The 16,254-nt window shown below is 48.0% G+C and overlaps 1 protein-coding gene across 5 annotated transcripts in view; it reads left to right on the plus strand.

Moving 5' to 3' along the window:
* The window catches only part of KIF20A (kinesin family member 20A), a 220,051-nt gene that overhangs the window by 91,530 nt on the left and 112,267 nt on the right, over positions 1-16,254 (plus strand). For all 5 annotated transcript variants that reach the window (XM_085618375.1, XM_085618378.1, XM_085618374.1 and 2 more), the window contains exon 5: positions 2,857-2,995. In XM_085618375.1, the coding sequence (XP_085474501.1) occupies positions 2,857-2,995 (139 nt within the window). The remainder of the gene's footprint in view (positions 1-2,856; positions 2,996-16,254) is intronic.

Below are 16,254 nucleotides of genomic sequence, written 5' to 3' on the forward strand. Positions count from 1 at the left end.
CTCTTCACGACATCGCCTGGTTCCTTCCTGGTTCCACGTGGTCACTGGCTAGTGACCTTGACTCTGTCCCCTCTGCTTGCAGGTTTCTTCTCTTCTTGATCCCAGCCTTGGGATCCACCGGACACTCTTCACTGACTGCCTGTCAGCATCTTTCTTCAGGCATCCATAGGAGTCGACGACGAAAACGACGTATCTTCACCCCTATGCACCCGCAGCCTGTGGGCTAGGTAACTTGGGTACTCCGGTGCTCATCAGGATAGTGACTATCCTAGTGTCTAGTTTTCAAGTCTCAACTTCCTAGCTACTCCGGAAGTGTCCTAAATCTATCTATTTCTAAACTGTAACATTGCTATTGACTTTTACGCATTACGCGTGAGTGTTTCCACTCTGCACACGAATCCCGTGGGCCTCCCACTTCCTAACTAACGCTAGTGTAGTGTAGCCCCAGCGATTCCCTAGGCCTAGGCCTATTCTATTTCCGTGACAGTGGTTCTTATACCACTTATTTAGTATATGGTTTGCGTGGCCCCTAGGGCCTAACTGTATTACTTACCTGTGTGACTTACTGTATGCATTAATAAGACTGTGTTGTACTTACCTCTAAACTCATAAAGAGTGCTGAGGGTTTGCTTAGAATAAATACACTTTATTTTATATATATATCTGTTGTGGTGTCCTTTCATTTGGTATTCAAGGGATTATATATGGTATCACAGCTGGCTTCACATGCCATTCAGAGTTTAGCCTAAGACTGCTCTTGTCCATGCTACCACTAGGATAGCTGGTCTATAAGGTTGACTTTACAACCAATCACCATAAGGGTATTTGGACTGATATAAGGTGTACACTATAACTAGTGACATCATACATCAGGCCAACTTCTCACAATAACTGTTCCAAGAAGTTAGCCCAATTTCGCCGCTGACTGCTTGTACCATTGTAGACGGGGAGGCTTAAAAGTTTTCTTTATGGCAGTTGCTCTCTATTTTATTCCAATCATATCGTGATCCCAAATGAATGATCCCTGCACCATTTTTAACATTTGTGTGGAGACCATAGCCTTATGAGGCAGTAATCATCAGGATAATTGATGGCCCACCAAAATTGCTCAAATTTCTTCAAATCTCCCACTGATGTCGGTGCTCTTATACCCGAGGAGTCTTAACGCATTGAGTTTCATTCTTCTGTTTGTTGCCTATTGTTCTTAATTGAACAGCATGGTCCAAGCAAGAAATTTCCAGATGAATTGGTGTCTACAGCTGCAATATGAAGGCTAACCAGTATCTGCTCGAAAGAATAAATAATCATACCGCCAGAAGCACGGCTATCGTGGCAAAGTGGACAACTCTACCTATGCTCCTGAAACATTCGGGACACTTGTGTAGTAGAAACACAGGCAGCCCTGTAGAGATCTTTTAATGCATTTTCTGATGTTTGGTTGTAAACCAGAGTAGTTTTCGAGAAGTAAAAAAAAAGAAGAGGTTAAAGTGGTAACATTTTAGAAATATGTGGACCGTTAATTGGTCGATCCTCAGTATTTCTGAATCAAATAAAAAATAACAGCTCATTATTGTGCCAGAGAACTTCACTCCTACCATGCTATGCTGCTTCATGAATAAGGCTGGCTGTCACAGAAACATGCTTGTAGTGGCCACCATTACCCAACACAATGCGCTGAGAGCACTTTCTGGTGAAAAGAAAAAAGGCATGAGGTGGCAGAATAAATGGAGAAATTGTGGGATATTGCATGGCTCATCAAAGCGGCACCCAAAACCCTGTACCTCAATGGGGATTCTTCTGCCACCACTGATCGAAGGGCACCACATAACCCCAGGGTGTCTCTCAGCCTCTGCTCTAGCAGGAGCTGACTTCCTGTTAATTCATACTCTTCCTGCGGTTCTGATCAGATAATCACATCCTGGCGCCCTCTATTGTCCGCAGGTTGCCTAAGTAGTCTGAATCCCACAGCGGGGTTTTATACTTACACAGTTGGTGGAGAATAGTCAATCATTCGAAAGCGTGCTCTCCTGTGATATAAGAGTGAGCTATTTTATCTACCCTGTGTACGTCCGATATGTTTTAGGGTGGTGTTGGGTGTTACAACATAGTGTTTCCTCCTGATTGCTGAACTGGGCTTTTTTTGCAGGAACATGGTGCTTCTGTTATTGGGCGCAATCTACAAGGAAACCCAAGAATTATGTCTGCCGTCGCGTTTCTTTAGCAACTCGCAATGCTTTATTCAATTAGGCAACAATAGATAATGTGCATAGAAATCCGTATTAGCAGTCTTTGAAGTAGCAGTAGGAGGAAGCATTGATGGGGGAACTATGTGATGCTAAAAGGAAGGTTTTCAGGTTTGGATGGTTAAGGATGAAGTTGTGACTTAAGATGGCAAGCCCCTAGCCTTCAAACAGAATAGGGGTTCTGGTGGATGAAATGAGCAGAACGTTTATCAGGAGTCTACTGGTACAGCAACTAAGCAGTAGTTGTCTGCAGCTTTTCTATGTAAACATTGAACAGCCCACAAGAAGATCTTGAGGGAACCCATGAGGAACAATGATCGTATTCCATGGAGGTCTGGAACAGAATGAGATGATGATGGAACCTCGATCCTGGCTTGGCCAAGTAGTGAGGGTATATAGAAACGTCAATTGTGGAAGGTGTTAAATGTTGCGTGTTGATCCAGGAGCACTAACCAAGCTGTTGGTGATCTTCCCTAAAGCCACATGGCTTATTTTTTATGTTTTTCCCCCTCTTCATCCTTCAAGATTATTATAGTGTGCATGCGTTGGAAATGTGGTTCCGTTTGCTTCTCTACTTTGTGATGTAATTGCTTTTGTCCCTTTCTGCCAACAGATCTTTGGACCGGACGTGGATCAGAAACAATTTTTTGAGGGGACGATGAAGCAGGTGGTTAAGGAGACACTGAATGGACAGAACTGGCTTGTATACACCTATGGTGTCACAAATTCGGGCAAAACGTACACTATTCAAGGTATCTCACTTCCTCCTTCCAAATCTCTATTTCAGACACATTGAGGCATCTTGCCCTTCAATATTTGTGTGTTTCATTGTGCTTGTCCTCCATGAAGAGAGAACGAAGCCAGCCTGGAGACAGTTGGTCCAATGCCTGCTGCGGGTTTCCCATTGCACTTGATGGCTGGGTGTACTTGGTGCTTTGCTATTTGTCTAGTTAGTAAAGTGCTTTTTTTGTGTGGTGGTTGTTAATGGGGCGTTACCCAGTTTTAGATGTTGACAGCTTGTTGGATAATGTAATGACTAGGTGAAAAGACCAGGAAATATTTGCATGTAACTTCTATACTGGTAATTTGTATACCAGTTTGAAGTAGAATCTCATACCCCACTATAAATTGAATGTATATGAAAAAGGTAATTGGTTAGGGGTATTTTTTTGTAATATTTTGTATATATTGTGTTTTTATTATGACTATCTGAATAACTGGGGGGGAAAAGTTGAGATGTGAACAATAGTATAATTAGATTGAGTATTATGAATGATATAAGGTTGTTGTATATTTCATTTGGCTCCCTCCAAATGTATATAGTTGTATATAAAGTGTTAGTGGGGGTTACCTACTTGGTGGGTGGGTAGTCTGCGCAGTCATTTCTCATGATTGTACTCCAAGCTAATTTGTGAATCCCCCCCCCCCCTAAAGGTCGCTTCGACTGAGAGCATACTTAGTATAGTTATTCCTGCCTGTTTGACCTCTTTATATCCCACTAACACCATAACCTGAATTAGCCAGGTGCTTATTGTATGAAAAATAGATGTTGGTGCAGAAGCACACTAGTCATTTGACCTTGTCTTCTCTGCCCATACCAGAACCTCAACTAGCCAGTAGGAGCAACTCCATCCCCATAATCAAGCAGAAATAACGCCTTCTTGCTAATGCAAACAAAATACAACAAGCATCTTCGTTTCCTGGAACCTAACACCATGTCCATAATAGAGGAATCTCTAGACTTTCCAATCTTCACCTGTCCCATTTATGTATCTTATGTCGGTTATAAAGTTGTTGGATTTGCACAAGGTTCCTGGGCTCCTTTTTAGGTCTCTCTTCGACCACATGCACTGTTGATTACAAGATCTTTAAAGGGGCTTAAAGTCTGCCCATTACTTGCCATTGGTTTGTTTTATCGTCTCTCATTTCCTTGCTTCTCTTTGGTCAGCACGTGCCTTTTTCATGTTGTCTGTGTGTGTTTGCCTTTTCGATGAAGCAGGCACCATGCACTGCTCGATGTCTTTTAGTGTTCTTCCGCTGCTTGGGCTCATTGAGGCACTTTGAAATTAGTCACAGACGTATTTTTTAAAAAATAATTTCTTTATTGATTTTTCAAAATGATACAGTTGCGAATCTGGAAAAAACAATAGTGTATTTGCCATAGAGACAGTATTACCTGAGATTGTACAATTGTATGAAACATCGACATCACCAAAACAGCGGAATCGACCGCATTGAAAGGGCAAGTAGACATAACACCATAGTGACGAGTGAGCCGACAGTGAATGTCACAGACTTATTTAATGTATAAAATCTCCAGGACGATACTGCAGCAATGGACTTAATGTTTAAACACACTTTATTCATTTTCCATATGCAATGTTTACAACAGCGTTGCTTTTATATCCCCTATGATAACTCTTAGCTACGGATTCATTTAATGTTTAAAAGTATTTCCTTTCTTTTTCAACATAGAGTTTTACCTTTTTGTTAAATCAGTTTGTGACTGCGTGTTTTTCTCTGCTCTCTTCTGCACGCTAACACTGTAGCCACAGAATGCAGTTGTTGCATACCATTGAATGACCGACCATACCATACAGTGAGGCAGTACCATACTATACACTGACAGGCCAAGCCATACCAATTCAAGTTTGATTTCATTGATTTAGATCTCAATATATACAGTCCTAAAAGATTTTAAAACCTAAAACAATCTCCATATAAATATGCTTCGAATACATTGATAAAAATGATTGAATATATTTTTATAAATTGCAGCACAAATTAATTTGGAGGTGATTTTGCCAGGGCAATCAGATAATTAGTTTTCAACGCACTGTATTTAAAACGGAGGTTTTAAAAACCGCTTCTGTGCTTCGAACATTGACTTATAGGGACAAACAAACTATTTCATGCTTAATGTCTTTACATAGATCACATATACCCAAGTTATCTCTTGTCTGACCAGTGCTTTGTAAAATTTAGTGGTAGAATACAGAGTTGTTGCATGAATATAAAACTCCTAGTACTATGGTCCAATGTAACCTTCACGTATCCAAGGTTCATCGTAAAAGAGAGGCTATTAGAATAGGATTTGTACATTTCCAACTGGGAACAATGGGGGATGTCCAGTGAATAGCTTAATCTGGCCCTCGCATTTTTCAAGAACAATGTTAATTGTGCTGGAGTCCACAATTGTAGATGGGCGAAAGAACATTCAGAGTTCACTAGTGCAATCTCCAGGTTAATGTTAAGTGTGTAAACCTATTTCATCCTTTAAAGGTTTCGATCTACAAAAAGGGCTCTCAAGTGCCTTCAGATGCATGGAGAAGGTTAGGTGTCCATCTAATCGCTTTAGCCAGGGATCTGGAATTGGTGTTAAGAAGGGAAAACTCTAATAGTAATGCCTATACTGGCATTGCTTGGCTCAGGGATACTAACATTTGAAGGAGCCTCCCTTCGAATAAATTAAAAACGTACCACCTACTTATTGGGATGTATTCAAGTGTGTAAGAAAGAATAGGAGGCATCTTTACCTGATCGATACCTAAAAGTAATTTGAAATGCCTCTTACTTGAGGAACTATATCTTTTTTAAGGTCCTAGGTGCGCAGTTGTCTTGCCCCCTAAATGAGTAAAGTGCATGGTGCTTTCTAAGGTTTGGGAAAATACCCTTCCTAAGTAAATGTTGTGGCCGCCTCCACGGACCTACCACCCAGCTTCCAGTCAAAAGGACAGTACCGTCTCTTCCCTCTGAAAGGTACTACCTTGGTTTTAGTGATGTATATTTTTAAAAAGTTGCCTCTGCATATTTAGAGAGCACATCCAAATTGTGCTGTAACCGCTTGGAGTAAGATCAAAATTTAATACATCTTCTGCCTACATTAAAACATGTATATTTTAAAGTCCAATTTAGGTGGAAAATTGATGGTATTAAAACAGGCAGGGAGATACATTGGGAATAAGGAAAATACAAGCTAAAATACATCCCTGCTGTAGGCCATTTTGAGTTGAACATTTTGCAGCCAATCCCTTCTCTCCCCCCATTAGGACACTGCACCAAGTAGGTGTATGAAGTGCAACACCAAGTCTTACTAAGTCACTAGGAATCCCCAGACGAGCTAGTTTCTTCCAAAGGGTAGGTCTATCAACCCGATCAAAAGCTGTAGAAAAACAAACGCAGTATACAACTTGATTTAGCCACCACGTACTTATCAATAATCGTTTGCACAATAGCAGTATTATCAGTCATGGACTGCCTGGGTCTAAAACCTGCTTGAATTAATGGTATCTCGCCCTGCATGTATGCCCAGTCCTTAAGATGGTCCAAGACACATGATACAAAGATCGTCCCTGTTGCGTTTAGTAGTGCAATTTGAAGGCAATTATACTAAGTTAGGCAGGTACCTTTTTTATGCAGAGGTACTACTATGCTTCCTGACCAAGAATTAGGAATAAGTTCTTTTGCATAGCCGTATAAAGACAGAGTGCAACGAAGTCCCCAATAGGCAACTTGGACGAAATAGGGTACTTTCTTCAAGTAGATGGTGAAAGCAAGGTAACATGACTTCTGTGTTTAACTTGGATATGGTATTGGTTCCAAAAAGTTCAACGTTACATACAAGAGCATCTCCATTTTCTTCTTTTAACTCCCAAGATGACGTTAGTTATACTTGTAATTAGAGTGCAGAATGTAATATAGTATGTGTTGGAAGCTGGCTCTTTTTGTGATAAATCAATAATCTGATATACTTTTTAAAGAGTCAAGGGGTTCCCTTACTAGCGGACCGGGACTTCTTATGCAATCCCAAAGTGCTCTATTAGGGGATGGTGTGGTTGAGCAGCCTTAGGCTTAACACAGAGTAGTGTGAGGCATTTAAAAATACACCGATCAATAAATAACACACGTCGGGAGATCAAACCAATTTATAAAGATAGCAAGTATCCTTCTATATGTTTAGGCATCAGAAGAAAATCGTTCAGGTAAGTAAGTTTTTAAAACTAAATTCTTTTCACTTTAAAAAGTGGATACACTGCAATTTCTGAGTTCTGCAATGTTATCCTGTGGAAGGAAGAACAAGTTCTGCAAATAGGTTCAGTACATAGACTTACAAAGACTATTTTCAGCAGTTTAGTGGAGCGGTGGTCAAGGTCCGAGGCAGCACCAACAGTACACCATCAGTGGCATGAGGGCGGCAGGGTGCAAATCCGCTTTGGGAACACAATGCGTTTCAATGGAGATTGGACACAGTAAAAAGAGGCTGAAGGTTCTAGCTAGGAAGCCAGCAAGTGGGCTCAGGCCTTGCGATGCCCATGGGTCCTCTTCTCCTAGGCCCAGGGGTGATGGGTGCAGAGGAGTCCTTCAATGTTGGGTTTTTCCTTACCGGAGCAGTCGCGGTAGAGGGGACCTGCGTGCAGAGGCTGCAGGCGATGGCGGGGAGTCCAGGATGGGTGAAGCCAAGATGGAATTGAGGTATGGAGGGCTGGGGGACCTTGATGACACTGGTGGCCCACTTCAACTCAGGCCCAAGGCGATGGGTGCAGTGGTGGCTTTGGGTGTCGGATTTTGGCAGTTCCAGAGGCATCGGAGACTTCCCCCTTTGGAGTTTTTTTCAGAACAAGTCCACTGTTCTCTGGAAGTCTTGGTCTTTATTGGAGGCAGGCCGTCCTTCCAGGTTTTGGAGGCACAACAGCTGCAGGTCGAGGTGTCTTTGGCGCAGTTTGGACGAGGAACAGCTGGCAGGGCTGGGGCTAAGTTAGTTGATTTCTTCAGCCTTCTGCTTTCGCGGCTCTTTATTGTCCTCCCTTATTCATAGGTTGTCAGGATCTGCTTCTCTGGTGCCAGGAGATCCCCTAAATACTGAATTTAGGGGTGTAAGGGGAATCTGATGGAGACTACTAGCCACAGATTCCTTCACGTTGAATTATACCCAGGCCTGGGACTGGATCCGTAAACTTTTGCCACAGCATCTCTGCGTGCCGGGGGCAGGGCGACATCACGCAACTCCGCCCTGACGTCGTCCGTGAGGTCACATAAGACCCGCCCCGGCTCGCCTACGTCAGTTTTTTCCTTTTCCGCATTCAACGCGGATCCGTTCTTTGCTACGGGCCTGTTTGGGGGCCCCCTTCCATTTTTTTCTTGGTGGAACAGTGTGCGAATGCCTTCGGGCTTTCAAACTTGCACGTTTTGTGGGCGTCTTATGTCGGCGACGGACCCTCACCTCATTTGTATGTGGTGTTTGAGGGAGTATCACGGCGCCACAGACTGCGGCGTGCCAAAAGTTGAAGCCAAAGTCGCGGCGGGAGCGCCGCTTGAAACTTCTCTCAGCTCGTCTCTCCAGGTCGATGTCCTCCCCTCGGTCTGCTTCGGCGGATGGCTTCAGGTCTGGCCGTGGTCGTCGTCCTCTCCTTTCTCCTATGTCCCGTGAGCGTCGCTCCCTGGTGGGTAAGTGTTGCAGTTCGTCCCCGGGGGCTGCCTACCGGGGGCGTGGACTCTCCGCGGGTCATGCGGCCCGCATGTCATCCTATCCACCGTTTCCCGGTGTTGGGGCGTCGAGAGTCCAGATGGAGACTTATGCAGCGGCTTTGCAGGCCTCGCTCATGTTGTCTCCTCCTTCCCCTCCTGGGGCGTCAGCGGATCCCTTGCCTTGCACAGGGCACTCCGCGGCACCGGCACAGACTGGTTCGGATCCAGGCTTGGAGGATGTGGTGCTGTTGGGGTGTGGCTCCTCTGGGGCACCTCCTTCAGGCCACGGCGTCTGTCTGCCGCAAACTCCTGCAGGGGTCCCTGTGGTGTCGCGGGAGGCCCCCAGGGCTCGGGTCGCATCCCTGAGCCCCTCTCGTTCCCTTGGCAGGGTGGTCCTGTCCAAGGCCGATGTGACGGCGCAGGCAGCAGCTGGACCGTGCGGAGCCACAGGTGTCGGTGGACTCCCCTCGTCCCGCTCCGGGTCGAGGGCGGACCCCTCGTCCTTCTCCCGGCCCCTCACGTACCTCCTCACAGGCGGCTGCGTCGTTGAGGGGCGAGTCGGAGGTTGTTGTCCCCAGCACCGCCTCAGGGGTTGCCAGGCGACCTTCGCCTCCTTCTGGGCTGCGGCCAGCAGAGGGCTTTGGGCCCCACCCTGGGCCCGTCTCATTCCCCCACGCAGGTAGTTTCCTCAGCGGGGGTTTGGCGCTGCTCCAGGGCTGATGCGGCTCCAGCCCTACTCCGGTCTCCGGTGCGGAGTGACTTGAAGGTCTCTTGCCCGGTGACGCCTGATGGCGCAGGTGTCCCGCCTCAAGCAGCGGACTCTACGGCTCCGAGCAGGGGTCATACCGCAGATTCGTTTTCGGACGCTTCTTCTTCGGAGGCAGGCTGCATATTGGTACCGTCCTCCCCGGAGACTGGTCGCCGTGTGGTGCCCTTTTCACTGGCGTCGAAGGCCGGCTCCCCGCCCTTCCTGAAGCAGAGGTGTTCGTCGGAGGAGCGGCAGGTCCCTCATTCTTCGGCTCCTCCTGACTTCCAGGTCTGGCCCTTGCCTGCCCCGCTTGGCCTCTGGGACGGCCGCCTTAGTTTGCAGCCGTCGCCCACGGAGGAGCTGCTTTCTCCACCGCGGGGCCCTAAGGATGCAGGTGCGGCCTTCGCTCACGCTGTGTCCACGGCTGTGGGCATCCTGCGCATGGGTGACCCGGTGACCCACTTTCCGGCGGACCATCTGTTGGAGGTCCTCTACCAGGGCTCTAGTGGGAGGGAAAACTTGCTTCCTTTTGAAGGTTCGCTCCTTTCTGCCTTGACGGGGGTTTGGATGCGTCCTGCCTCCGGGGACCCGGTGCCTCCGTTTCTTCTGCATCGACACCCTTCCGACGCCGCGTGACCTGGTGTGCGTGTCCATGTCCATTCACCCCTCGGCCGCCAGTTCCCTCTTGTGGACTGCTTTTCCCTCCCTGCCGCCCCTGTTGGCTCCGCCATCCAGAGAGGCCCACTGACTGGACACTTGGGGACGCAACATTTTCGCCTTGATCAACGCGGCCCTGTGGGCCCTTAACACCTTGTGTGTGCTGGCTCGGGCCTCCTCCTGTTTGTTGGACTCGGCTGAGTCTCTGAGGTCTGCAGCGTCCCAGGAGCCTGTTCAGGTGGATTTGCAGCATCATGCCTTGGATGGCCAGGAGCTTGCGGCGTTTATTCTCCGCTCCGGATGTCTCTGAGGTGCTGGGCCGGGCCATGGCTTCCTCTGTCGCCATGCTTGGCTTCGGGACGGCGTCTTCCCCGAAAATATACGGGAGAGGCTCATTGATCTCCCATTTGATGGCAGTCTGTTGGTCCATGCCCCGGCCGACTCTGCCATCCAGAGGCTCTTGGCGGGGCTCCGCCTTGTCCTCCTCCTCCGCCTTGTCCTCCTCCTCCTCCGTCCCCTCCTCAGTGACTTCTGAGTTAGGGTTGCTTCTGGGCCTTCTTAGGCCGACTGTTATTGTTGTGTTGTGTGTATGTTTTTTCTGGCCAATTACGTCCTTCCTTGGGACTTTGGCATTGTTGGCTGCTGGGCGGCCCTTTTGTTGTGAGTTCTGCAGGAGTTGTTGCGCAGACTTGGCCCTGAGCTTGGGCCTTCTGCATTGTTTGGGCTGCTGTCAAGCCTGCTGCAGGGGTGTTTTTTTTTTCCCCGTGGTTCTTTTGTTTCTACCGCTGCTGCGGAAGTTCTTCCAAAGAGGGTTCCCATATCTTGGGACTTCACGTGCCCTATGTGGGGTAGTGGTAGCTGTCATCTGGCTTGCGCTCTGCTAGAGGGTTCTGGTCGACTTCGGGTACCTGTTCTCCATGGTGTTTACGTCGGTTGCTTTTGCTTCCTGAGGTCGTGTACGCGGCCACTTATAGTGGTGGCCTGGGCCTCTCCTCCTCTCCCTTCTCCTGTTTTGAGGTCTGGGATGTTCCTGTGTTCTCCCATGCCAGGCATCGCCTACTCTGCCTTCCTGGGGCCTCGAGCTGTTCTTCTTGCTTCTGGCTTTGAGTGCCGACATTGTTCTGGCTGGCAGGCTGCTCTCCATCTGGAGTGGGTTCGCCTTCTTCCTAGTTTCCTTGGCCCTCTAGGCTGCTGCTTCTTCTTCCGTTTTCCTGTCTTGGCATTCGGCGGAAGCTATGTTGCCTTGTGGGGGAGAGTGGGGTGCTTCGGCCTCAGTCCTTGCCCTTGGCTGTGAGTGTACGAGCCTCTTCTTCTTCCCTCCTAACTCCCCTTGGGATCAGTGGGGTTCTGCCTGTGGGGGTTCCCTTGGCCTGGCAGGGGCGAGGTTCTACCTGGTCCACAGATCTGGTCCCCTGTGGGGCCCTCTGTTATGCATTGGCTGGTGGGGTCGATTTGCAGACCCTCCTTCCCCGTGGGCATTGCTAGGGTATCTATTCTACGTGGAGGAATCTGCGGCTAGTAGTCTCTATCAGATGTACGAGTTACTTGCCTTCGGTAACGATGTATCTCTATTAGAGACGATTCTAGCCGCAGATTCCATAACGTCCTGCCCTTCCTCCCCTATTCTGCGAGGATCCTTGGGTTGGTCTTCGGTACTCTCCTCCCGGTGGGGGGCTGTGTCTCCTGTGAGTGCCTTCTTTGTTCTTGACGGGTGACTCTGTCTGGGGGCGGTTCATTACTCTTTTGGTTCTTTGGAGGATGGGGTTCTGGTGCTGCGGTGCCCTGCTGCTCTGGCTACTCCAGGTTTGGGGCGATTGCTTCTATCCCTGTCCTCTCTCCCCTCCCTTCCTTCCATTGCTATCCTCCGCTTAAGAGTCATCTGGCCAGGTCTTGCCCTTGTCCCTTGTGGGTGGTTGCCCTCTAGGTTGGGGTGGCTTGGAAGTTTGTAGTCCCGGTCTGTCTTGGGACTGGTCCCATTCCTTGCTCGGGAGGGGGGGTTGGGGTTTACTACGTGGGCCATGCGTTTACGCATGTTCTTTGCCTCCGGGGCACAGGAATGGGGGGCTGTCTATGTGCAGGCAGGGTGACTGCGCAGGTTTCTGCTTGTTTCTTTCCCTGCCCTTGGGTTCTGCGGTTTTGGCACTACTTTGGTGGTGTTGTTAGTCACCGTTTCTTTACAATTTTCATGCTCTTCGCATACCGTTCCCATGCTTCCAGTGTTTTTTTTATCTGTTCCGCGTTATAGTGCGGAAAAGTTCTCCGAAGAAAACTGACGTAGGCGCGCCGGGGGCGGGTCTTATGTGACCTCGCTGACGTCACGTACGTGGACGACGCCTGGGCGCAGCCGCGTGATGTCGCCTCGCCCCCGGCGAGCAGGGATGCTGTGGCAAAAAAGTTTCCGGATCCAGTCTCACGCCTGGGGATAATTCTACGTGAAGGAATCTGTGGCTAGAATCGTCTCTACCAGATACATCGTTACCAAAGGTAAGTAACTCGCACGTCTAGGGTAGTAGCCAATGGGCTACCGACCCTTGGGGTCACTTATGCCCCCATATGACCAGCTCCTGTGGGAAGTGAGCATTAACCTGTCCCAGAATTCCTAAGTATGCCATCACAAAGAAGGCTACTTCTGAAAAATTGAATCAACCTCACAGTAGCCCACCTTAAGGGTGATACTAGCGTGGGGGTGACACGCCTATCTATCTAGCTAACTTTCCCACCTGTCCGAGTGGCGCTGGGGCTATGGACAGGGGGGTGGCGTCTTCTCCTGTTAGGGGACCCAGATTTGCATTCCAAAGGCTACAGCTTCTTTGAAGTTTGCTGGCCAAAGGAGGCTAATCTGCAGGTCGTCCTGTGGAAGGGGGTGTTACACATTCTTCCCGACAGGTCTTTGGTCTGGGTCTCCTGAGAGTAAAGGCAGTCACCCTAGGAGGCCAGAACCGTGTCTCGGTGGCAGAAATCAGTCTGCAAGCACCCCAGAGTCTGGTAGGTTTCAGGGGGCACCTCTGAGGCGCCCTCTGGTTGCATGTATTGGTAAATCCAATATTGGCATACGTGTGGGTTTACTAATTCGAGCTGTTTGGTACCAAACATCCCTAATTTCAGTGAGGCCATCATGAAGCTGGGGAACTTGTTTTCACTGGTGTCCAGCACTTGTTTTAAAATGGCTGCCCTGGTCACTTGTACTGGCAGTGATAGGACTGACTGGTATCCCCTCACATGTAATATTCAGCTCCCTGTCTTAGGGCTGTCAGGCCTGCTGTAGGGGGGACTTACAAATATTACAAGGAATGTTAGGGAAATGATACATAGAGATGTGTAACGAATTAACTGCACCCCCACGGTCGTGGGTTATGTCCCCAGGGCACTGGGGTGGTGGCCTCTTATAGAGGCACAGGACAACTTACCACAACGTGAGATTTAACACAAAGGTTGTGCACGTACTCTTAAATTTGTTACATAGGGATGTGTGACATATCATATTTTCACCTTTGTACCAAGACACATAGCCTGCAGTCTTGCATGTGCTTCATGAGGGTTTCTTTAGGGTGGCACAATTCGTGCTACTGCCCTTAGGGACCATCTTTAGTACCTCAGGCCCTAGGTACCAGGGTACCATTTACTAGGGATTTACTGAAGTTGTTAAAGGTTTTGCCAATTGGGGGAACAATGGCACAATTTTGGGAAAGAGCTCTGGCACCGGGGCATAAAGTGGGGGTGACCATGTCAAAAATGAGCACTTTCCTACAGCGTGGTCACTACCTAGCACAATCTGTTTTAAAGAACCAGTATTTCTGATATAGGTCGTGACTGTTTATGATGTAATCAATAATGCAGGAGCCAGTGACCACCTTTTCTGGTGGAGTCGGTGGGACATCCCCGTTAGTTCTTCCATTTAATATCCGTAGCATTCTTCCATGTATATCTGGTTTTTACATTTGGGGAAAAGACCGGTTCAGGGATAGACCAACCTTCCAGTTCCGCATTGCTATGAGCCTTTATTGCAGCATTAGACGTTTTCGTGTTAGATACCCATTATTATCCTTTGGGAATTTCCCCCTGAATCAAAAACTATAAAATCAAATTGCACATTTGTGAGAAAGTGGCTCTGTATATACTGTTCCCTAATAGGTACAGGGTGTACAGAGTCCACAGTCCCCCAGGGGCTGATAGAGGTTAAAGTTAGGTATGACCTTACTCTCTAAAGTGGTAGCTTGGTCGAGCAGTAAGGCAGTACCAGAGGACAGTGTAAAGCACTTGTTGTACACACTCAGGCAGCAAATGGTCTCACACACTCAATAACTGAACTCTAGGCCAATGGTTTATATATATAAAATATATGCTTGTTTTATTTTTAGAACCACAAAGGGAATAAAAATATACTTTCTCAGAATGAGAGGTTGAATATAAATACTTTTGCAATAAGCAATGGATTTTTGTAAATAGTCACAGTTGGTTGCAATAAACAATCCTATTTCCTAAACATAACAATGCATTGAGCTCAATGGTAAATTCAGGTTATTTGTAATAAATTACTTTTCAGATTACTTTTGGAATTCCAGGTCTGGTTCCTAGATCCAGCCCTGGGACAATATTCAGAATCAAGTGGTGAAAGTCGACTTCATTACTGTACTGATTTTTAAATAATATTTAGCCATTTCAAAAGTTGACACTTAGAAAATATTTCAAAGAAAACATTCAATGGATCTCTATGGCAAGAAATTCAAGTTGCAAGTAGAGTACTTTATCGTTACTTTTGTAATCCAGGTCTGGGTACCTAGACTCAGCACTGGGGTCTTTATCAGAAACAGGTAAGTAATTACGTTTGCAGAAATGGTACGATTTTAAAAGAATATTTCAAGATTGCAGAAATCAACACTTAGAAGAAATTTCACAGAAAAGCAGTCAATGGTTTCCTATGGAAGAAAAAGGAGTTAAAGGTAAGTGTAGTTGTGGGTACTTTTCAGAGTCAGGGCTGGGCACCAAGATCCAGCACTGGGAGCTCACCTAAGAGCAGGTGAGTAAATTCGTTTTTGGTACTCGGTTGATTTTTGGTGAATATTTTGAGTTTTGAAAAGTTCACACTTAGAAGAATTTCCAAGAAAAAGCCAGCCAATGTTACCCTATGAGGAAAATGAAGTTCGCGGTTTAAGGGTAAGTTCTCGACTGGCAGAGTTGAAGTTCTGGGCATAGACTCCGGGGTCTCCCAGTGTCAGGTAGGTACAGTCAGTTCACCCTCAGCGGTTTCAGGACGGCCGGGTGCAGAGAGAGTTAGGCCCAATGTTAGCCTATGAGGAATAGGGGGGCCTGGTTTGGTGGCTGCTGACTAGCAGGCCACGCGGCTGTGGGAGCTGGGCTCCTGGTCACTCACTCAGGGCAAGTGGGGAAGTAGGCTAGTGTAGAGATTGCACTGCCAGGGCCACTCGGGCGGCTGGGTGCAGGGTGCTTTTGAGCCGTCGGGCGCTCAATGGAAATCAATGGGAATGTTCCGGTTAGGAAAAAGGCTGCAAGCTCGGGGACGAGGATGCTTCAGGTGCCACCACCACTTCGAGAGGTAAGTTGGATAGTTGTAGGTTAGGTGGGTACCCCGGGATTGGGCACAGGGGGCCACAGGGCGCCGGGTGCAGGGGTGCCTTTTGATGTCGGAAATCTTACCCTCTTGTTGATCGCGGTTGGGGTGGCACTCTGTTCTGAGGCTGCAGGCTTCTTTCGGAATGTCGAGGGGGGTCCTTGGGTGCCGGACTCGGGGTCACAGTCGCCGTGGGGTCGTCCTCAGGGTCTTTGTCCACTCCGGCACTGGCCAGGCTTGGCTGGTGCAGAGTGTGCTGGGTTCGCGGTTCCGGGCTGCTGCCAGGGGTTAGAAATAGGTTTCTGAGTAGAGCCTCTACTCATGGGAGTCCCAGGGGCATAGAGCCAAAAGGTAGCCAGGTCCTCCGGGGTTTGGTGAGGTTGCTGGCCACGAGAGATGCCGCGCTGGTGCAGGTCCGGGAGTCGACAGGCCGGTAGGGCTGGGGCCAAAGCTGTTGGTGTCTTCTTCCCTTTTTAGCAGCTGCAGGGCAGGTCTTTGTTCTTCTTGCTCTTCTTGTAGTTTTTCGAATCTGGAATCTGGGGAAAGAAGGTTCAGGGTGCCCCTAAATACTA

This window comes from Triturus cristatus, chromosome 7 (assembly GCF_964204655.1).
Source record: "Triturus cristatus chromosome 7, aTriCri1.1, whole genome shotgun sequence".
Taxonomy (NCBI): Eukaryota; Metazoa; Chordata; class Amphibia; order Caudata; family Salamandridae; genus Triturus; species Triturus cristatus.